This window comes from Leptodactylus fuscus, chromosome 3, assembly GCF_031893055.1.
Source record: "Leptodactylus fuscus isolate aLepFus1 chromosome 3, aLepFus1.hap2, whole genome shotgun sequence".
NCBI classification, from domain to species: domain Eukaryota; kingdom Metazoa; phylum Chordata; class Amphibia; order Anura; family Leptodactylidae; genus Leptodactylus; species Leptodactylus fuscus.
This window is the reverse complement of record NC_134267.1, coordinates 176,768,997-176,794,105: the sequence shown is the minus strand read 5'-3', so window position 1 is coordinate 176,794,105 and position 25,109 is coordinate 176,768,997. Positions and strand designations below refer to the sequence as shown.

Here is a 25,109-nt window from a genome sequence, read left to right as displayed (position 1 = left end):
AATTATATTGGATATTAGTGTTAGATCATGTAAAATTGAAGAGCATGGGTAGTGTAGTAGGCTGTGATTTTGGAGCTGAAAGAAGGAGGCAGCACAAGTTTAAATTGTGTTTTAGGCCAGGGCTCCATAGGACGGAAATGCTGCAATTTGCCCGCAGTGGAAATGGTGTGGTAAAAATCGCAACGTTTTACAGTACAGGCAAAGTGGATTCCATGCCCACTTTGCGGTAAAAACTACTGTGCGGACATGCCGCGATTTCCAAAACCGGCGTGGTTTTGGAAATCATTGCATGTCAATTATATCTACAGAAATGCCGGCAGTTTCCCCATAAGTACAATTGTAACAGAGTCCACGGTGGAAATCTCTGAACTTTCTGTCTAAAGTTTCGCAAAAGAACCGTGATGCACTGCCGCCGCGGTTTTTCCCACAGCACTTTATTACTGCATTACATCCCATAGGGCCTTAACCTTAAGCTGTGGCTAAACATTGCTGCATTTTATAGTACCAGGAAAGTGAATGAGATTCTGGCTAATCCCATCCACATATTGCAAAAATTAGAGGGGGAGAACATGGCAAATAAAATGCAGTAAAAAAAAATGTGATGTGTTTCCCTTGAGTTTTTTTCTGCAGCAGTTTTTAGCTGTGCTCTACAACATAGGTCCTTAGCCTTAAAATGGACAGATAGCTATTACAGTGACTCACCTTCCCACACCTCTTTTGGACCTCCTCATGGCATCCGGTGTTCTCCTGGTGACTGGTCACATGAACATGCCGAGTCTCACCATGTCATAATGAACAGCGTGTCCATGTCACCGCTGAGGCCCATGTCACTAAGGAGACCGAGAGAAAACACTGGACAGCACATGGAGGCCCAGAAGAGGTGAGGGAAGGTGCGTATAAATTTTTTTATTTTATTTTTTACACCTTCCCTGGGCCTCCACCTTTTATAATCTGGGGTCTGAAGAGTTTAATAATGTCACTTCCGATTTGCACCGAACTTGTTAGACCCAAAACAAATCAGGGATCCAAGCTACCCAAACCCCAAACTAAATGAATCTTGTGAGGTTAGCCCATCTGTAATATATAGGAAAGAAGGGATATCAAAGAGAAGGAAACTGAGTTGCAATAACTTAACACAAGAATATTTGTAAATGCATATTTTATGACAGATTTAGTAAATGCTCCATGCTCCTATGATACTAGGTGTCATTTGCACATCCATCTAGAGAAATGAAACCTGCAACAGAACGGAAATTACTTATGTCCTTCATGTGAAATGGATGGATGTGTTTTTTTCTGTTTTTTATCTGTAAACTCCTGGAACAATCTTGCAGAGAGCAGCAGTGATAACAGGATCCACCTCACTGGGATATGGCATAGCATAAAACTCAATACAAACCAAACCATGGAGGAAGTTTTCTCTGCAGGAAGCTACCTCTCATCTGAGATAAATAATGTGTTCTCAAAGTGCTGGATATAATATGAGGTTAGGCTACCAAATAAGACGTTAGGCTGCCAAAGCCTCAGATACTACTTCATCTTATTGGATTACATAGACTAATGTGTTTTATTCATGTGGTGGGATATTGACACAAAAGTTGCAATCTTTCTCATATGAATCATTTTTTCTCGCCTGTTTTGGAGTCCGAAAAGATCTGTATGATCCATTAACGTTCCAGATTTGGGTTATTTGGATTGCATGGAACTGAAGTTAGGTGGATTGAGATCTGCAAATGAAACGCATTTGGGTGTGGGGCATCATATACCTAATATTATTCATGTCCTTAAATGTCACCTGCTATTTACTTTGTAAGCGAGACATTGATGGATTTATTCTGCAGTGTAAATAAAGCACTGGTTTATTATATTGTAGGAAAAAGGATAATGTCTTAGTTTCTGGGAGACGTCTCTCGGTAAATAGGGGGCAGGTTCAGGTTTCTTATATTTAAATATTGTTCTTATTTATTTAGTCTTATTAATATCTAGGCTGGTGAAAGGTCAAAGTCATATGCAGAGCACGGTCAAATGTCATAGTGTGTTTGATCTCATGTGGCTGATATAGTAGGCAGCCATTCTGATTTATTATAATGGGATTTGGATTCTTTTGAATTAGTTATCTATTTTTGCATTGAATTAGATAGATAGGTCAGCAATTCTGTTAGATGACTATTGTATAAAAAATATTTCTATCTGCTAAAAGCGATACTAAAACGTATTTCAGTTTATCTCAATAATCTCTGCAGATTCTTCACTAAAACAATATTAAGATCATTTTAATTTACCAGTTACAGAAAATCGAATTCAAAAGAAAACAAAATTGGTATTTTTTTAAATCTTTTTTAGTAATTCGTACCAGTTTAGGCCCAGTTCACCGAGTTCGGTATTCCATTTGGGGAGTCCGCTTGGGGACCCCTCGAACATAATACCGAACGCATTGACAAGCAGTGAGCAATGAAAGCACAGGAACCCCATAGACTATAATGATGTCCGCATGTTTTCCGCGCGGTGTCTGCACAAATCATGCAGAGAGAAAAGTAATTCAAGCAGTACTTTCCTCTCCGCATGATTCGTGCAGACACCAAGCAGAAAACACACAGACTCCATTATAGTCTATGGGGTTCATGTGCTGTCATTGCTCACCACTTTTTAATGCGTTCAATATTCCATTTGGGGGATCCCCAAGCTGACTCCCCGAATGGAATACTGAACACAGATGTGATCGGGCATTAAATACATAGGTCTGGTCTACATACTGAAAATGCTGTATGCACAAAATGTTTGGAAATACTTAATAAATACTAGTTACAAATTTGCTTCTTCTCATTTGTAATATATTTGTACCAGAGTTGGAACATGAAGCTCTTGGACACCAATGGAAAATCTGTACCTGGCCCCCCCAAGTATAATGTATTGTTTACAGTACTGTCTTCTCATATTGTGAAGACACAATTATTGGCCCCCTAAGATTTCTGGGCTCTGGTGTAAACTGGACATTCTGCCCCCATCACGCTACACCTTGGATTGGTGCAATAAAAAGTGGTGACAAATGCACATAGCTATTCTGAGCTTAGGTTGTATATTTATGTCGGGGCCCCATGTTGCGAAAATGTAGCATTGTGGTGAAAAAAAAACCACTACATTTTACAGTATCTGCAAAAAAGTTCTTGAAAAGGAATGGAGACTAAAAAGGACATTTCTCTTCTGTTATATCCACTCCTGACTTTGGCTAAAAAACACCGCAACAAAATCTGCAACAAAAAAATGCAGCTACATGGAGCCAATATAATCTTGTAATTGTCTGCAATATAAATATAGCTATGTTCATGACTTATGTTTGTCTTTTTTTCTATTTCACTGATTCATTAGCACATCTAGATTGCAAAGAATATTTTCAGATGCATGACAAATAATAATTTATACAAAATAATATCATTTGTTTTCCTTTGTTTACACAGTATTGGTGGAGAGGTGGCAAGAGGAAGCGAAGGGAGCTACGTCAATAAACATTTCCGCATGGGATTTATGACGATGCCTGCACCTCAAGACAGACTACCACATCCATGTTCTAGTGGATTTGCAGTGCGTTCACAGTCCCTCCATTCAGTAGGTGGCGCTGATGATGACAGTAGTGGTTGCTCCCGGAAACAACCACCTCCAAAACCAAAACGAGACCCCAACACTAAGCTAAGTATTTCTTCAGAGACTGTCAATTCCGGAACACTAGGCAAGAGTCCAAAGTTCACAGACAGGACAGATGGTAAGCTACGTGCGGAGTGCGTTGCCTTTCCAGGGCACATTATAATTAATGAAACAATCCTTGTAATATCCAAATTACATTCCGGGGCTTCCATTATGTTATTACAGGCAATTAAAATATTTACACTTTATTTACAATTATTACGCTTTGTTATTTTACTAGCTGAAAAATGCCTTAGGCTGAGTTCACACAGCAGATTTGGTCGGCATATTGCATCCATATTTGTATACAGAAAACGGGCAATGGAAATATTTTTACTTCTCTTTTTTATGCACTCCTGGTTTTGGCTTAAAAATCTGTATGCAAAGTATTGATGAAATCTGCCCTGTGTGAAATAAGCCCCTAGGCTGAGTTCACAAAGGCCATTTACATTGCAGTGCTGTGGCTGCAACAGGCAAATATACAATGTTAGTACAGTACATGGAATCTCTCATTAACATATTATAGTTTATCTATCTTGCAGGTAGTAAAAGTTTCAGAATGTACAATGGCTTTTCCAAATTGCAGCATGCTCTAGGCCTAAAGTTTTCATAGTTTTATTTCTCCAATTGAGTTATACAGAAAATTGCGTAAATGTAATAAAATTTCCCCCCCAACACACTTGGTTTGGTAGAGCAAGTAGATGTTTTCAATGGGGACAGCAAATTAAAACAATATTTCTTATGAGCCGTTACTGTATCAGGGACATGGTCAGCACCAATTGACAACATTGTACACTACTATACACTGCACATATAAACTGCATAGGGGACAAGTAATCGTGCTCATGTCTATACAGTTTACATTTTGTCAGTAGCAAATCTCCCCATGATTTTTTCATCTGCTTTAGAATTCAGATCAGGAGACAGGTGAATGTTTGCTTGTTTGTCATGATTTCCTTACACCAGCCAATAGTTTGGAGTAAGTGTTTAACTGACCATCAACCCATATGAAAGATTGTTAAAGACCTTTCACCACCTCCACCTATTCAAGTTCTTATCATCTGTTAATAGGCGCCGTTCCACTGATTCCAGTACCGTTGGAATTTTTTCTCTAGCCCCCACCATTCCTGAGCAAAAAGCACAGATAGTTTTGATGCTTGATTTTCTATTTATGCTCTGTAATGTCAGAGAGGTGGGGTCAAACAGGAGGTGTGATTCAGAAATCCAATCAGAGGCAGCCAGTGTCAGAGCTCAGCATCACACCCCTTGTCTGCTCCTGCCTGACACCGCCCTCCTGACAGTATAGAGAATATATATTATATCTGACATCAAAACTAACAGCATTGAATGCTCAGGAATGGTGGGGGGGGGGGGCTAGAGAGAAAATTCGAACTGTATCAGAATCAGTGGAGCAAAATGGTAAAAGGTATAAAGACCAGCAGCTGTTCATCTCTTAGAGCAGTGGTTCTTAACCTTGTATTGAACCCACCAGTTTGATATGCACATTCACCGAACCCTTGTTTAATGATAAATCAAATATGATTTTTTTTCCAAATTCAAGACATAGGTATATGGTTTTTTTACTGGTACACAAAATGAACCGTGCATATGGCCTAGGTTCGAACCCTGGTTAAGAACCACTGTCTTAGAGGAACAAAGGATTGGTCATAATAAGATTCCTCATGTCTAATCCTTTTTTCCAATTACCGTATATACTCGAGTATAAGCCGACTTTTTCAGCACACTTTTCATGCTGAAAAAGCTCTCCTTGGCTTATACACGAGTCAGGGTCCACGGAGCACAGAAAACTGGAAGGACCTGAAAAGGGGAGGTCCTTTAGTGTTACTGCTCCGTGATTGGCTTGTCACGAGGTCACGTGACTGTGATGTTATCAAAGGTCCTGTAGACAATGGTATGTAACATCTGCAGATAAGGTTGAGTCCAAATCCTAGTAGCTCCGCCCACAGCAGAGTCCGATCACATGGTCATGACGTCATCAGAGGTCCTTTAGCACACAAGGATTTAGCATCTACCCTGCAGATGAGTGGCCAGGATTCATTGTGTCTTATGGAAGATGTCTGTTGTATGGAGGAGAGGAAGCTACAGTAACGTGACACACACAGGGACCTTCCTTTAGTTACTCTGCCTATTAATGTCAGGCATTTGGTGGTATTAATTTATTCTCAGTAACTCCATGGGCCTCACATTAATAACAGTTAACCCCATCATGTCCCTCATATTAACCCCTCTGTGCTCCGTATAAGGGTTACTAACATGTGAGACACATGAGGGGACTAATGAAGGACCTTAATTATGAAGATACCTAATTATTACCTCCATATGTCCCACATATCAGTAACTCTTATGTGAGGCACACAGGGGGTTAATGTGAGGGAGAATGAGTGGGTTAACTGCTATTACTATAATCCCAATGGAGTTACTGAGCTGTAATGCACATGACCAGACTTTTTATCTGCAATGGTGGATTTCCCCCCTCGGCTTATACTCGAGTCAATAAATTTTCCCAGTTTTTTGTGGTAAAATTAGGGGTCTCGGCTTATATTTGGGTCGGCTTATACTTGAGTATATACGGTATATCACCTGTACAGGGAGATTCAGAGGGGCCCCATACACAGAAGATAAAGGAGTAGCAAAGTTTATTTTTAAACTAAGCTGTATGCAAATGTGCCTTAAAGTGGACCTGTCACCAGGTCTGAAAAAGCCAATAACATACATCATCTGTTGTCAACCTGGTGTTTTGTTTATCCATATCTATTCAGCGATTTCAAAGCTATAAGCTCTTTTAGTATTAATGCAAGATTTGAAGTGCTTGCCACGTTGGTGTTAAGACTATATGACATAAAGTGCCCAGAGACCCCACACCCAGGGAATCCACAGTGCCACCACCCACTTGGTTAGAATACCCAAATTTGCATCAACACTGAAAGTGCTTTCATCTTGGAAAAGGCTCAACTGATGAGTGATGTAATTGGGCTTTTCAGACCTGTGTCAATTCCTCTTTAAAGGGATCCTGTCATTTAAACACAATTTTTTTCTGGTTGATAGGTAGAAATAGCCTTAAGAAAGGCTATTCGTCTCCTACCTTCAGATGTCTTCTCCGGGCCGCCGTTTGCTTGAAATCCCGATTTTCGCCGGTATGCAAATGAGTTCTCTCACAGCACTGGGGGTGGTCCCCAGCACTCAAACAGCACTGGAGGCATCCCTAATGCTGCGAGAGAACTTGTCAGCACCGCCTCCATCTTCTTCAGGAACGGGGTCTTGACGCATCTTCTTCTGGGGGTTGGCTTCGTCCTAGGGCAAAGCTGACTGCGCATGCCCGCTGTCCACAAGAAAATGGCTGCTTACACAGTATTGTAAGCAGCCATTTTCTTGTGGCTGGCGGGCATGCGCACTCGGCAACTTCTAGGCCTCGGGCCTAGGGCAAAGCCGAGTGCACATGCCCGCCAGCCACAAGAAAATGGCCGCTTACACAGTATTGTAAGCAGCCATTGTCTTGTGGCTGGCGGGCATGCGCAGTCGGCTTTGCCCTAGGCCCGAGGCCTAGAAGTTTGAAGTCAACCCCCAGAAGAAGATGCGTCAAGACCCCGTTCCTGAAGAAGATGGAGGCAGCACTGGAGAGAACTCATTTGCATATGGGCGAAAACCAAGATTTCAAGCGAACGGCGGCCCAGAGAAGACATCTAAAGGTAGGAGACGAATAGCCTTTCTTAAGACTATTCCTAAGTGTCAACCAGAAAAAAATGTGTTTAAATGATAGGATCCCTTTAAAGAGAATCTGTCAGCACCAAAAATTTTATTCCCAACTTGTCAAATCATGGAAAAGACTGAATAACTGGCCACAAGACTTCACTGTGGCACCTACAAAAATAGGAGAGTGGCACTGCTCTATTTGTTTCAGTAACTCCCATAGAATTAAATGGGAGCTATGCAAACAGTGTTGCACATTTAACTAAGATATTTCCATTTCCCAGGGGTCTGATCACTAATGCAATGCATTACAATACTAATGCATTACAAAAATCTGGCATTTCCATTGAAGACTACATAGAGTAGCTTGCTCCAGGTGCCTGCTATTACTGGGAAAAGGTCAGCTTTAACCAAGGCAACAGAGGGGGTTAATGGCCAGTTCGGGCACCAAATGCGGACATTAGTGCATGGTGTCTGCTGTATAAAACAGCAAACACCGGGCAGCTATGGCAGCTGCCTGGCTCCCGCCATACTAGTACGTGGCATCCGCCATACTAGTGCGGTGGATGTCAGGAAAGGGTTAATGAACAAATATTATTTGAAAGATTTCATATAAAGATCTAACACTTCAGTCCACCATATTTGCTAAATATACTACAGTAAATTGAACCACATATCAAGCATATGTCATCCATTGACAAAAGCTTGTAAAACCAGAAAAAATAATAAAAAGTTCTTGTCAATGGCATATCCAGTATTTTGTCAAAGGTTGAATGTTATTTTAAAGAGAACCTTTCATTGCCTTCTCCAACTCCAGTTCTTAGCACCTGTTCATAACCTCCAGCATTCCCAAACAATCAATGCTGTTAATTTTGTTGCCTGATATGCTATTTAGGTTCTATACTGTCAGGAGGGCGGTGTCAGACATCAGCAGACAAGGGGTGCGATTCTGAGCTCTGACACTGACTGCCTCTGATCGGAGCTCTGAATCTCACCCCCCGCCTGACACCGCCCTTCTGACATTACAGAGCTTAAATAGCATATCAGGCACCAAAACTATCTGCACTTTTTTCACTCAGTAATGGTGGGGGCTAGAGAAAAATCGAATTGCAGCACCTATTAACAGATGCTAAGAACTTGAATTGGTGGAAATGGTGAAAGGTGCTTTTTAAGTTTACAAAACTAGTCACTTCCATATAACATTGAATATATACACTGTAAATATCAGAGGCTAACATGCTGTATAGAGATTACATATAAAGACTGTCTAGCATAAGTTCACACCAAATTTTCCCACATTTTTGGGGAAGTATGACACATTTTAAACCCAACCCCTTTTCAGCAAACTTTAACCCTTTCCCAATAAGATCCGCCTCCTTATTGCACAGAAAGCAGACAGTATTTAAAACAATTATGGTGTAAGGTTTTTTCATTAAATTGTAGCAGAATTCCGGTGCATTTTACTAGTACATCTGCTGCATTATAATAGTAATACTAATAATAAAAATAATTTTATTTATTTAGCGCCATCTTATTCTTCAGCACTGAGCAGACATTACAATGTGGCAAAATAACAAATATATCAAACAATAGGAGTGAGGGTCCTGCTCACAAGAGCTTACAACCTATGTCTTATGGTTTAGGTCGTGTCTCAACACTTGAGTTTTATTGCTCCATTTCATGTCTGGTGTATTATATATCATCTATGATTTACAACCACAGTAATATGTTTCAATCAATATCCAGGTTACTTAGTGTATGCAGTAGTGTAGTGTATGGGAAAACAAACTTGGCCATTACATGTAAATCATTGTCCGAGGCACATTACAAAGCACTGTGTCCTACAATGACCTTACTGTGTCTTCAGTATTGTCCACTATCATACGAAACAACTTATCATGGTGTCAATCACGGTTATAGAAAAAATGTCTTTGCATATATTGTAATAAGGAGACATTTCTGTAGATTAGAATGACAGCATATTGTACTGGCTGCTAAAAATAAAGCTCTAACTTATACTTCATTACAAATGACTATTATGGAAAGTATCATACCGAGCCGTCGCAAAATGTTCTGAAAATAAGAACACAGAGTATAATGTATTCTGTTATATCCCACACTTATTATGCCATTCCCACTTGTACAGCTTTTTCAAATGCAATTTATATAAAACCTCTCAAAATAAAATTCTTTGAAACAACAGCAATTTTGAAACAGCTATTATTATATTGTGCAGGTAATGGAGAAGTTGTCACCAGCTTTTTAATAGGAAAAACATTTCTACATATGTTTTCTTACTGAGAGCATTGAGCACAGGCAGATTCAGTTCCAGGTTTTTTTTTTTTTTGCCATCACATATTTACAATTATCTGTAATTATTGCTCTCTGTGGTCAGAGCATATAAATATGAATATGCATATAATAGTCATTAAAAGGGCACTCCACCTAAAACTATAGTGCTCTATTATGGCATTCCATGTGTCATTCTCTCATCTATTCTGTTTCTTGCTGCCTCTATCTCTGAGTATCAGACAGGGATGGTTACCTAGTTATAGTGTGAATATGGCTGTAATGACATGCTTTTCTACAAGTGTCTATGGAGCTCTATGTGTCACCCATACAACCATCAGCTTCTTATATAATAAAATTACCTACACTGTACCACCTAATTTTTTCACAGGGATGGGGAACAGACACTTACCACAGCAGCTGCAGGCAGAGATGGTACAGTCCTTAGCTGCCCATATAATGTGTATCATGGGATCAACAGCAAAGCACAGAGGGATAGAAAGATGAGGAAATCTAAAAATCAGTATGGAGTCTGACCAGAAGTAGAAAGAAGGATGCACTATAAGAAGAAAGCACAGTATGCATTAAAGATGTGCAGCGTGTGTTAGGCAGGTGAAGGTGTAAGGATGTCAGTTGTGTCTCCACTGGGAGTCTTTAAGGCATTACCTAAATAAAGGGGCTCCTGGCATTCCATTATTGGAATTATCTGACACGTTCATAATATACATCAACTATAGTATAAATCTTGCTGCACCAACCCTGTTTTTATGTCTCAAGTACATTTTCCACAAGATTTACAAGCCTAGATACGTATAGATGTGTCCTTTTTACCTTTCCACTTGGCTTAACATATCCTAAGATTCCACTAAAGGAGCGAGGCCTTTCTGCTTTTTTTCCCTCAATTACCTACCCATTAAAATTTGGGTATAGCTTTAGCAATGTGGTCTATTCACACAACTGAACTGAAGGTTGACTATTTGTTTAATAGGTCTGTACTGGATCTGTCTTTATCTGAATGAGTGAATTGGGTGTATGAAAATAGACGCAATAGTTATATCTATGAAAAAATGGAGCATGCTCCATTTTTTAGCAGACTGCAGACAGCTCACAGCCAAGAAAGTCTGTCATGTGCATTATCACGTAGTCACGTAGTCTGATGCTGGATCTAAATAGGGACTTTCTATAATAACCAAAGTACTGAGAAATAAGGAGGAGATTCTCCTATAATTACTGTTTGCAGTGGAAGGCAGCTGCTAGAAAAACAGAACAGGAATAGTAACACCCAGATGCCTATTTATTCATACATTTCCAGAAGGAATAACGGACGAAAGTCACTGTGAAAATACATTCCAACATCTTATGGGGAATAATAATATGTCCATAGACCTGCAAGGTTCGCTTTAAATATTTTCAAGGTTTTAAAGGATTTAATAGATACCAAGATAAAAAGTTGACATGCTGGTATTGTCTTCTCCATTGTGGTGCTCATTACATGTTGATGCCGATGACCCGCACCACTCCCGCAATTAGCCGCGCGCTTTTAAATACTTGTTAAATTGGAATCTCTGCTTGAATCCTGTGGCACAATTATTTTATTATAATCTCCCTCCATTTAAAGTGCTCCATTCTCTCCTAAACAATTCCACTTAGTTTGAGAACAGCTAACATTAGGATTATAATTCCTATTACAGTCCACGAAAATTATCATTATCCCATGTCGAGATGTTAATAGAGGATATAGAAGAAACAGGATGTATTAAGTAGAGGAATGCCTAATGCGAAGCTTTAATTCAGAGTAGATATTTAGATTTTACAGGCTAACCCCTGACAGGCTAACATGCCACCGCTTACTATACCATCATTGTAATAGTGATGTTGCTTAAAGAGGACCTTTCATGTCCTCCAACATCTGCCATCTTATGTACTGCTGCAAAGCTGGCAGTGCACTGAATTTAGTCAGTTTGCAGTTGTGCCAGCTGCCAGGGATATTGATGCCATTAGTGTCGATTAGAGGGGCTGGCTTCACAGATCACTGTCATTGCTGGGTGTCATTGCACCTCCTAACAGTACAATTCTATAGAAATGTACCATCAGGGGGCCTTTCTCATTGCCCCACAATGACCCTGAGCTGGCAGTGCAGTGATATCTGTAGCGGCAATATTATCTCTGGCACTGGGTACATACCTGCAAAACTGACAGTGCACTCAATGTGTTGTAGCTCATGTTGGAGGACAACAAAGTCCCTATTTAAAGGTTATAGTCAAATTACTTGTACATATATTAGTGGTTACCTCGAATAGTAGAAGATTGCACTAAGTCACAGGCTTTAGTCTGCATCTGTTCATGTATTCTTAGGCCCCCTTATATGTAGCTTCCAACCATTCAAGTTAACTTAACATGGTTGTTTCCTTCCAAGAGATGCAGTACATGTTGGATGTGTATTCTGTCAATCCAGGGCAATAATCCAACTTTAATTTGTATTACTATGTCCTTCTATTACTGTATTATTTCCTCTCGACTGTGTACTGATGGCAGTAATGTGTGTGGCCACCACTTCCTACCCATGTAGATTCTGAGGCGTTTTATCTCCACTCTCTCTAGACACAGATGCTGCATGTATGATCCCTCTACCTTCCCCTGCAGATTCTGTTGTGGGTTCCTGTTGCTTAACACTGATGCCGCCTGTGTCTGTGATCTTTCCCCCCAATAGATACTTTGATCTTTTCCCCCTTTCCATACAGTTTACTTCCCCTCCCTTGCTTATGTGTCTGACTCTGTGTAAAGGAAGGAAGATGGCAGATGACATTAGCCCTGAGCCAACAGTATCCACGATCAATGCTTTGTCACATCTATGTCACAAGTTGGAGCACACATAGCAAAATTTAAATTTGAAAAACTATTTAGAAAGTTGCAAATGAACAATACAAAATCAGTGCAAACGTCTCTACAAACTTTATGTGAACATGCACTAAAGCCAGGTAACTATAGCAGTGTGACTGGGTGCAATGCTATCTATCATATGCTACGTTCCTTGATAATGACCACCTCCCTACACTTACATTATTATTGAGTGCATTGCTATTAAGAGAATATAAATTGTCCTAATACTGTGCAAACACACCAAACACAAGACAACAAAGCAACAAAAACAGAAAAACTTTATCTTAAAATGTCATCTTCAATGCCTAACAAGAAATATTTATTTGTAAGCCTTCAGAGCATCAAAGTCACTTCAAAGGTCTTGGTACAACATATTTAAAATGTCCGCTCTTCTCTCCTCCTCTGTCACCTTTTAGACTAGGACTAAACAGTAGGGTTGAGCCGATCTTGACTCTTCAGGATCGATTTTAAAATCCGATTTCCGATCATTTTTCATTCGAACCCGATCTCGATCCCAATTCCGATCCCAATGCAAGTCAATGGGATTTTTTTTTTTTAATCGGAGATCAGATTTTAAAAGCAATCCTACCCCCTGGTGTCCACTTACCTCCAGAGATGGCTAGTCCTGTGCCCCGTGCCTTCATTCTTCGCCTCGCTGCTGCTCCATGCTGCTTTTCTTCCTTCGCTGCCCTCTCCCTGCCAGGTTAGGAGAGTGTGGGCGGGTTAGGAGAGTGTGGGCGGGTACTGGGAGGGGAGACGTCACGTCTCCCCGCCCTGTACCCGCCCACACTAAGCCACAAGCCCCGCCTACCTAGCGCTTTAAACACTAACCTGGGAGGCGGGGCAGCGAGGCAAGAAGGAGAGCACTGGAGCAGCCATCTCTAGAGGTAAGTAGCTGCTAGAGATTTAGTTTAGCCTTCCATTCGAATGAATGGAGGCAGCCAGCGCGCAGGGGGTTAAGGCTGTGTGTCGGCTGCTTCCATTCATTCCTATGGAACTGCAGCAGAGCCTTCACACTGAATATACATCGTATACTCAGTGTGAAGGCTAAGCAATGCATTGTGAGAAAAATCACCGATCTCGATCCCACATAAAAAGATCGTGTTTGGAATTCCGATAGCGATCGTGAAATTTTCTCGATCGCCGATCGGAATCCGATCTTTTCCGAACACGATCGCTCAACCCTACTAAACAGTGATTTTGGCCAAACAGTGTTTACCAATATGATGATCTTTGGTGACACGACAGAAGTCATAGCAAAAGTTGCTGTGTAGCCCTAGCCTTAAATGTTTTGTCCTTACACCAATCCCAATTTATTAGTAACTTTGCGTGGTAAAAGGCTCTGTTTTTTAAATTTTGCAAATATAATGTTGATTTTGTACCTGTTAAGTGGTAAAAAGTACTTTGTATTGCAGTAAAGCATTCAGAATTAAAAATAAAGAAACACAACATCTTGAATACAAAAATGTATCTGTTCTATGCCTACAGCTCCACTGCAAACCTTTGAGTCTCCATGGTAACAGACTACATATAAACTTTGCGTAGTCTGATCAACCATACCCCTTTCCAACTTTCCATCATGTTAATAACTTATATTTAGGATGTTGAAAAGAAGTAAGGAAAATAAGTTTCAGCAATTCAGTGTAGTGTAGCTTTACTGGGTAAGGGCTCGTTCACATCTGCGCCCGGCACTCCGTACTTCAGGTTTCCGTTTCCTGCACAAAACAGAAGCAGGATACAGAAACCTGCAGGACTCTTTCTCACCCATTCATTTGAATAGGTTTGAAAGATGTCCGGCCGTGAGCGTTTTATGATCTCCGCCGCGAAACCGGGTTTTTTAATCCGGACACAGAGTCGGACATGCAGTACTCTGTGTTCGGATTTAAAAAAAACGGTTTCGCGGCGGAGAGCATAAAACGCTCACCGCCGCTCACGGCCGGACCCGGTCTGTGCTTTCCGTCTTCTTGCATGCAGAAGACGGAAACCACAGAACGAAGACCCGAACGCAGGTGTGAACCTAGCGTCAAGAAGACGCAGTTACAAACTTTATGTGATCTTTGGGCCAAATTTTGATACTTACATTAGTCTGACTGCCTCTAATATGTTTATTCATATGTATAGGAATTAGTGCATGTCTTAATACACTGTATGCATTATATTCTATGAATGTATAGTGTATGAATTAATAGTATATTTCCAAACATATATACTAAAGCTTAGTGTGGTGTATCTGAGATAAGCAAATTAGATTGTGAGCTTTATTGGGGACAGGAACTGATGTGAAGCAACAATCTGTAAGGATATGTTTGTTCTGCATAAGCAACATAAATAAGTAGACTCCTGCTGAGACTGCGTTACCATTGTTTACCTGCCACATACTATGTAGATGTTTATGAGAAATGAATCAGATTGTGAGTGTTATGCCAGGTAAACTGCACCACTAGCAGATCATTGAGCAAAGCAATAACAGCAATACTTCACAAATGATCATGGTGAGCTCAAGCAGTTGTAAAATGTAGAAAAGCCTCTCCAATCAAGACTTTGAGGTATGTAGAGAGACCACCCAGCTGGCAATAGCACAGCGACATACTGTAGGGGCAAAATGTATCAGATATTATTAATTGGAGAGGAGGAAAATTATAGATTAAATACAGGAAAGAGCATAATGTCTATTGTTTGGGAAGTGATTTACTTTCCAAGCTTTATAGTACTGTGCTTGAGTTGGTTACTCGCAGTATGGTTGCAGAATGCATCACATCTTCAGAGCCATTTCAATATTTTTAAGGGGCAAATGGTTCAATACTATGAATTCCTGTGTTTCAATGCTGCAGGTCCCATCCATATCTGGCTGCAGGGACTCCTTACAGCTAAGCAGGGACTCCTATAGAGCAAAGGTCAGCCTTGCTCCTCACGCCTGGTGGAATTGTTGGGCTGTCTACCACTTTTATAGAAAGCCTGGATGTAGGTAGAATTCATGTTAGACTCCTTCTTCTTCAAGGCATCTCAATCAGTCAACTGCTTGGACTGAGGAGGAGCAAAAACTCTCATAGTGCTCTCTACAGATCAGGGCCACTGGTTTGGCTGATATAGTCATATTTAAGGACAATGAGATGAAGGTAACTGTCTATAGATGGCAATAGAGTGCGTTTTCTTCCTTTTGAAGGAGCCTTAACTGTAAGTTTTTATAAAAGACATCCATTTGTCATAAGTAGTTTTACATCCATACTTTACAATTTCTAGTCCAACAGAATGTGCTTGGTGTATGGCAACTGTATTTATCCAATAAAAAGTATAAAATCTTGAGTCATAACTTTGAGACTTTCTTTAAACTGCATATCAATAGACTGAGTGAAGGAGCGAAGATCTGAATCATTGCTATTTTTGAGATTGAGGCCAATCCTCAGTTGTTACAGTTTCATTCCACTTGAAAACATTGGAGCTACAATACAAAGCCTACTATTGTTTTCCCTCATACTGTAGGTTTACATAATTACTTTGTGTGGTCATGAAATTATTTATATTTAAAATGTACTTTCCAGTTTTATGCAAATATATGTGACATTATTTTATTTTATTGAAAATATGGAATCAAACAAATCTATCAATTAGATGTACATAAAGCAAATGTATGACTGTCTTCTTCTTTCTTTAATTCCTCAGTGGCAGCAAAACAAAGACCTCACAGTGATGAATATACTAAGAAGATTCCTCCCCCCAAGCCTAAACGAAATCCAACTACACATCTTAGCACATCATTTGATGAGACATACATTAAAAAGCATGGACCAATGAAGGGTACTTTGTTTAGAGAAGCATCGTCATCACACATCAGTTGTAGAACGGGAGGCAGAGATGATGAAGAACCTGTCTATATTGAAATGGTTGGAAATATTTTAAGAGACTTTAAAAGAGATGAGGAAGATCAATGTGAGGCTGTATATGAAGAAATGAAATACCCTATATTTGATGATCTAGGTCAAGACTCAAGGTGTCTTTATGATTTGGATCATGTTAGTTGCTCTTCTCAGTGTGCTACTCCCACAGTGCCTGACTTAGAATTCACCAAGTCCTCAGTGCCATCAACTCCCAAGGGCCAGATTTGTGACATTCCCCCTCCATTTCCAAATCTATTATCTCAAAGGCCTCCATTATTGGTGTTTCCACCAGCACCAGCACAATGTTCACCAAATTCTGATGAATCTCCTTTAACTCCTCTTGAAGTAGCAAAGTTACCAGTATTGGAAAATGTGACTTACATCAAACAACAGGCGTCTGCGTCACCATCACCAGTTCCAACACACATTCCAGGACACCAGAAAGTAGATAAAGACCAAACCATTGTTTCCCATGGAATTCCCTCATCTGGTCATTCATCCTCCCCACCACATGCTTCAACCAACTACAGAACACAGTCTCCACATGGCTATCCTAAAAGTCATTCAGCTTCTCCCTCTCCTGTGAGCATGGGTAGGTCTCTGACTCCTCTAAGCCTCAAAAGACCTCCACCTTATGATTCTGTGCATTCAGGAAGTCTATCAAGAAGTTCTCCATCAGTGCCTCATTCTAATGTCAGAAACACACCAGAAGGGAAGTCAGTCAGTGCATCTACCAGCACTTATTGTACGTCTCAAAGCAGCTCACGATCCAGGACACCAACAAGTCCCCTAGAAGAACTATCAAGCCTCTTTACCTCAGGAAGGAGTTTGCTGAGGAAGCCCTCAAGTGGAAGGCGGTCTAAAGAACCTTCTGAGAGTAAGTGTAACCACTAACCACATGTGCTTCGTGTCTTCATTGTGTGCACAGCTGTGTAGATGATAGTACTATTAATGATATGCAATGGACCTTGTACATTTACACAAAAAGGGACATTTAGCATTTATTTGTTGTCATATTGGGTGGACTAAGCAACCAGCTGTTCAGAGATGTATTATGTGTTGGTAACTTCAGTGTAAGGGCTCATTATAATATATATACAGTATATATATATATATATATATATATATATATATATATATATATATATATCTGCAAAAACTTGAATAAGCTGCAACTCACATCACTCCACTGGGTAGCTAGGCATAAACAAACACGTACAGCATTTACATCTTAGGAAAAGCAGAGTATCGTAAAATCATGTTTTTGTTGTTGGTTATCTTGCACCACACTTATCGGGATACATGAATCCAAGAGGAAAAAGTTGATCTGTAAATCGGACAGGAAAATAATTGTGTATGTGTCCTCATGCTTAGAAAGGACTAGAATATATAACATACAACCCCACTTGAAGCCATGCCTTACTCATGAAGCAATTCCACCAAATTGTAATTCTATATAGGTTGCAATAGTTTGTGCTTGCAGAGGTTTTCTATCATAGAAAGAGATGGCATCTTAATAGTATATGAATTTCTTTATCATTGATGGTGTCCACCTACCAGGACCCTCATCAGTCTACATTATGAAGGAACCTCAAAGCTATAAAGCGTTGTATCCCAGTCACCATTTATCTGTAGAGCAATGCTCTGAGGCAACTATATTCTATTATGAATGAGATTTCCACCACTCAAAAATTGGCCATTGTGTCAAATTAAACTTTGCTACATATGTACATTACACAATGGGTTTTAAGTGTAGTGAAAACTTCCTAGAAGACCATTCCTGTGAGAAGGCTCTTCTTCCTCTTAATGACCATTTCATTCAGGAAGTGATCTCACTATAAGCAGACCACCCCCTTATTGAACCAAAGACTAAGCTTTTGAGCAAATTGTTCAATGGGAACTCATTTAAACATACCAAACAATGTCAGACCAATATGGATGCCACATCAATGGACTGCAGCAAGCAAGATTATGAGACATGGCAAGGGACATCAGGGGAGAAATGACCAGCATTGCATTGAAGCTGGTTGTCATGTTTGTCATGTCATATCATTTGTCAACAATGTCATGTCATGGTTGTCCATGTCATGCTCGGTATTCGACTGCTGAACAACACAGTGAAGAGGGAAAATGGAAAGGGGAGCTATGTTGGGATACAGGAATGAGAAGGGAGTCATGTTGGCGTCCAAGAATGAGAGAAGCAGCCATGGCGGTGTATAGGAGAGGAACAACACAGGATATTGTGCCGAGTACCAGGACTGAGAACAGGAGCCATGTTGGCAAGTAGAAATAAGTGAAAGCCATAATGGGGCCTAAAAATTATGAGGACATCTAGGAAATACATAGATCATCAGAGGACTAAAACATGTTGGAGCCTCTATGTGTAGTTGGTGTGACTTGTGTACAATACTATAGCTGTTTTATTAGTCGAAGTCTAGGTCTGGTTCTATGTAGTATACTCATGTGATACCCAACACAAAATACCTTTCATCATTTTTGGGGGGTTTGGATGTGCTGTACATGCTTGCTGACTCCATTACACACTTAATTCTCCATTCTGCATATTTTTCTTTGAATAGACCACCCCTATAAAAGACCATGTGGAAATTCGGGTGGTCATCACTTAGAGATTTCCCTGTATGTCATGTGGATTATACTTTTATATTTCTGCCTAGTGTAAAATGCAAAGAATACATTTGGGGTTAAACTAAAACTTTTGACTCATGACGCCATAGACTAATTTGATCTCTTTCAGTGTTCGGCTACTGATCATTATCAGCTGTAAACAGTGACCCAGACCGCGATGGCGGCATTGTATTCCCGGATATTACTGTCTGATCCAATCACTTGTTCATTTTTGGCATTATTGCTTTTGTAATGGCAGAGCACAAACCGTCAGATGAAATGCATCAATGAAAGTGTTGATGATAATGAAATCTAAAAGTATCTAAGTTTTATTAATAAGTAATCACTTCTGTGGTTTTGTGCTTCTTTAACTCATCTTGCTATATTAAAATATTGTAGCACTGCATCCTTCAATTCTCCAACAGATACTGTCATTGGCAACGATAATGGTAAATTTATGGAGTCTTGTCTAAAGTGGCTAAAGTAGCATTTGTTGTACAGATAGATGTTGTATGCAGATTGATGGTTTTGTGTTCACAGCCAAGAGCAATTCCTCAGAATAAATGGAGTTACTTTAACAGGCATACATTGGGCATAACAGTTACTGTTCATTTTATAGAGGCTGTTCTTGGTTTTCCAGCTCAGCCCTATTCATTTAAATGAGAAGGGGCTACAAACAGGCCATGTGATTCATGGAAGTAACGTCATAGACTTGTGAAGGGGAAGCCCTCATGAGTGCCTTGGTTGGTTTGAGGGTGGCGGGTGGTGGACCCCTGCAGATCTGATACTGACGACTTATTCTGAGGATAGGTTATCAGTATTAAGCTTCTAGAATACCCCATTAATAATATTCCATAAAAGGAGCATATTTCACCCACAATGGAAAAGAAGGATAAGTGAAACATACTGCAGCTGATTCACTAAGATTGGCGTATTATACACTGGTCTTGATGATGTAGAGCAGGGGTGGGCAATTAATTTTCCCATGGGGCCGTATAAGAAATTGAAACTATGCTAGAGGGCCGTGCCACGACAAATTTAGCTCCACCCACTTCTACGTTGACTCCGCCCATTCCCAATCATCTTTCCATGTGCCCCCACACAGTATAATCCTCCTACAGTCACCCGTACATTATATGCCACATTGTAATGTTCCCTTCCAACTGCCCCACAGTATTAAGTCCCTCTCTTGGTGCCCCAGTATAAACTGGTGGAAACTAGAGTGGACATGAAACTGGAGCAGCTGGAGGGGGACATTAAACAGTGGGGGTAGTTGGAGGGCGGCAATAAATTGACAGCTGGAGCGGGACATGAAACTGGGGGCAACTAGAGGCAGACAGGTCCCCCTACAGCTTCCTCCACGGTTTAATGTCCCCCCAGTCTGTGCCCTCTTCATCTACCCCCAGTTTCATGTCCCCCCCTCCATTTCTCCCTCAGTTTCATATCCCCCTTTATTTTCCCCATTTCATGTCCCCCCCCTCCATCTCTCCCCCAGTCTCATGTCCCCCCCTCCATCTGCCATCTCTGCCCTAGTATAACATTCCCCTTCCATCTCTTCCCCTAGGTTACTGAGACACACACACACACACACACACACACACACACACACACACACACACACACACACACACACACACATATAGATAGACAGAGAGACACACATATAGACAGGCACACATATAGAAATACACACATATAGACAGACACACATATAGGCACACACACATATAGACAGGCACACATATAGACACACACACATATAGACAGGCACACATATAGACAGACACACATATAGACAGACACACTCTCTCTCCCCCCTGCATCTCACCTTACATCTCTCAGTACTTTATGACACGCTCCACATCTCCATCTTCGGCCGGCACTAAGACACGCCCCCTAGACACGCCTGCCCTAGACACGCCTCCCTAGTCAAAGCTGTGCGGGCCGGACTGAATCAGTCAGAGGGCCGGATATGGCCCGGGGGCCGGACTTTGCCCAGGTCTGATGTAGAGGATTCGCCACATTCATGACAAGGAGCAGGTCTTGTCATGATTGGCCCGTCTTAAAGCAGTTTTCCATGCAAAAAATGGTCTGTTAGTGGTATTAATGGGTTAATAAATGCACCCATATACCTTTAGCAGAGTTTTCAGTGATTTCTGGGTGTCTCTGGGAGCTCCTGGCATTTTCTGCATTTAACATGGTGCGACTTCCTGCGATCTAGCTTTTACACTAACCCCTCTCACCTGACCTCCCCCCTTCCTTTCTCTTTCCCTCCCATACAACCCCTCCTTATCTCTCTAGCTATCCCACACACTACCAGCCTTTCCCAACTAACTCAGCCCACCTCCCAACTCCATCATACTTACCTCTATTCCTTCCAGGCTTCTTCCTATGGGATGGCTCCTCCCTCTTTTCTGACTACCGATGCATGCAATAGTCCCAACGCTGCTCTGCACTCTGCAGCTGATGATCCACCTCTACTGCACAGGCGTTGACTTATTTTCCTAATATCTCATAGCGCTGCTGATGGGGCCAATAGCATAAAAACATTACTCACCTCTACATTTCTGGTAAAGGCAGCTCCTTTTGATCCATCTGATGTCAACAGTGAAGTGACTGCTGCAGCCAATATAGGCAGTCTGTTATGTCTTTAACTGTCAGTGAATAAAAAAACAGTTGAATTTCATTCGTCTTTCTTTTTTGACCCAATCCACTGATCCATTCTTAACAAACGTGAAAGAGTCAGCAATCCATTTTACAATGGTTAAAAATGGATCCATTGCTATCCATTGGGTTCGTGAAAACAAAGAGCGTGTTAGTTTTTTGATGACAGTCAGTAAAAAACAAAAATGGATATGTGAATAGGCTCATTGAAATGAATATGTTCTCAAAACTGACGAGTGATGGACTGTCGTATGAATAAGGCCTTAGTTTGGTGGTTATTTTCTAGATATTTAAGGGTTTGTTAAATATATTTAAAGGTTTTATTGCTATATCCTGGTGTATTTGTTATACCTAAGAAGGGTAATTCACAAGATTATTCATTCCTGGAATTCTGATGTCTCTCAATTTATTGATGCCTTTGTGTGACCTGGAGTCGGCCATTGAAAGGTGTTGCAAACTATTATTTTTTGTTCTACACAGTGCTATTTTACTGCTATCTTAATTTTAAGCCAAATTTTCCTAATTTACTTGACAAGTGTGTGGGACCTATCTTGAAATGGAAGATGCAACAATGTACACTAGAAATGCTCCATATTCTGCCACAAATCTCTGACACAAACTTAGCCAACTAATATGTGCTATAATCTTATACTAGACCATCTATTATTATTATTATTATTATTATTATTATTATTATTTGTTTATTTATATAGCACCATTAATTCCATGGTGCTTTACATTTGGGGGTTTACATACAGTACGCAAATTATACAGGTAGATATAATGCTAACAACGACCGACTGGCACAGTGGAGTAGAGGGCCCTGCCCGCGAGGGCTTACAATCTATAGATGTACTAGATTTATCAACTAGGTGGATTTTAATCTAGTGGATTTGAAGACTCACAGGAAATGTATTAGGTCTTTTTTTACCTCATTTGCACCTAGCACAGCATTTTCCCTTTTGCTTTATGGCCTGGTTGGATTATTTTAGACATATTTATTAGATGTGGCATTAAGTCACAAATTCTACAGAACACTAGTAACCTGCAGAAAGTAGAAGGTGTCTTCATTCTGCCGCTCTACTTCTGAAAATGTCTTGTAAAATTTCCTTTGCTTGTTCTGCCTTTGCTCTGTAATCTCCAGCTTTCTGAAAGTTTGAAAGATTATCACTTATCGCAGTTTTAATCAATGGAGAAAACAGAAAAACTGGATTTTTTTTTTTAAATAATTAAACATGCGGCAGAATCATCACTTAGAAATTTGGTGTAAATTGCATTGGACATAACAAATAACCAAAAAATGCAAAATTTCCTTCATGATATAAAATATTCATCTCTCAGTTTGCACCTTCTAAGTCTTAGAAAGGATTAGTAAATCTAAACCAGTGTTGTTCCTAAGGAAGACGTTCATGTGTATCAGAGAGAACAGGTTACTTTATCTCACAGGTTTCTTCATTTCTTGCCGCCGTCGCCACTGGTTTATCTTTTGTTATATAATCTGCAATAGCGTTATAGACAGAGACACATCCTTTTTACAGTAATCACTAAAATAGAATTACTTAGGTAAATGAGCCTTCTAAAGACTGAATGATTTTACCAAATGAACAGAACAATTCATTTTCCAAATGGGTACTTCAGTGTTACATTGAACATTGCGCTGAGCAGCCATTCTGATGGCAATTGTTGCTTTACATTGTCAGTAATTGAATATAAAACCTTTTTATGGGATTTGGAGCTCAGTCGTAAAGATAATTCTATAGTAAGGTGTCTGCTTTTTCTAATAAAACAGAATGCAGTTGGCTTCTCTGCCTTCTCCAATGGTGGCCAATAGAGATGAACGGATCAAAACTGATGAAGTGTAATTCGATCCGAATTTCAGGAAATATTCGATTCGCATTGAATCCAGATTTTCTTACACTTCGTGGTAACGAATCACACAGCTCCGATCGGTGGTTTTAACTCCTTGGATGTTGTGGTCAAACATGACCGTAGCATCCAAGGGGTTCCACCATGCTACATTTCCCCGTCGGTAAGATCGGAGGGTGCCGTTGTAATTAAAAATAGAAAAATACTGATACTCACCTGTCCTGGGCTCAGCATCCACTCGGGAGCTCTTTTGGCTAATGACTGAGGTTCTGCTTCCCAGGCCTCACTGCTGGGACCTGTAATTGGGTCCCAACGGTCACAAGGAGTGCGCCAGCGTAATGACGTCAGCATGCTGGCATAATGACATCATCACGCCCCCCCCCCCACACGTGACCGCTGAGGCCCAATCACAGGCCCCAGCAGTGACATCTGGGGAGCAGGAGCTCAGTTGCAAGGAAGAAGAGGAGCGAGGAGGACTCTGAAGTCTGCTGGATATCTAGAAGAGGTGACGTAAGGTGAGTATAAGTGTTTGTTATTTTTAATCACTTCCCCTGGGCCTCTGTGTATAATAATAACACCTAGGGGAAGGGAGTCTTAGGAGCATATAATATTGTGTAGGGTCTGTGTAGTTACTCCTCTTAAAAACAGTATTGTTTACATCGACAAATTCACCTCCAGGATGTGCTGAATGAAAAACTGCTATGTTTAGTCTGGGTTCACACTTGCGTTGAGTTTCTTTGAGCCGTGTAAAGATCATAAAAACTGATTTAGAATGGGTCGTTAAAAAACCCCATTGATTACAATGGGTTTTTAAAACAATCCCTAGGTGTGCTTTTTGAGCATTTACGTCATGTATCCTCCCTTTTGGACGGAGACAAAAGTCAGACTTGCAACACTTTTGTTACATCTAAAAAATAAGGATACACAACGGACAGCAACATTGAGGTCTATGAAAGGTGGAAATAAATGCATTACCAACATGTAATCTGTCTGTGTCCATCTTGCAATCCGTTTTTCCCTCTTCAAAAAAAAAATGGACAATTTTTTTTTGACAGACACCTATTGACTAATCTGTCAAAAAAGACAGACTATGATATGCGCTGTGTGACCTTTTTTTGGACGAATAAACTTTTTTATACAGTTTTGCAATGGGCAGATACCAAATGCAGATGTGAACATACGTGCAACCACCAGGAGACCCATACAGCGGCCATACCCCCTCCCAGTAAAGCCCTGCCTCATTGGGGTTTGGTTACAGCCCTTTTGTTGTCTGTAATGCCTTAAGTGGACATTGTGGCAATCCTCATCTTTCTTGACATCTCTTAATAAATCAGATGCATCTTACTACCACACAAGGGAGATAAAGACTGGAGTAGTATATGCCTGTCTTCATATAGGTAGGGGCTCATTTTTGAGCAATAGTTAGAACAGATAGACAATACCTACTATAGGCTTCATGACTAGCATACAGATTTTGATGAGGAGATTCTTTTGACAGGTTCCCTTTCACTCTCTATCTATGCA

The 25,109-nt window shown here is 40.5% G+C and overlaps 1 protein-coding gene across 2 annotated transcripts in view; it reads left to right on the top strand.

Moving 5' to 3' along the window:
- The window catches only part of NYAP2 (neuronal tyrosine-phosphorylated phosphoinositide-3-kinase adaptor 2), a 148,010-nt gene that overhangs the window by 93,392 nt on the left and 29,509 nt on the right, over positions 1–25,109 (top strand). For both annotated transcript variants that reach the window (XM_075268818.1, XM_075268819.1), the window contains 2 exons: positions 3,456–3,757; positions 16,216–17,307. In XM_075268818.1, coding sequence (XP_075124919.1) covers positions 3,456–3,757; positions 16,216–17,307 — 1,394 coding nt within the window. The remainder of the gene's footprint in view (positions 1–3,455; positions 3,758–16,215; positions 17,308–25,109) is intronic.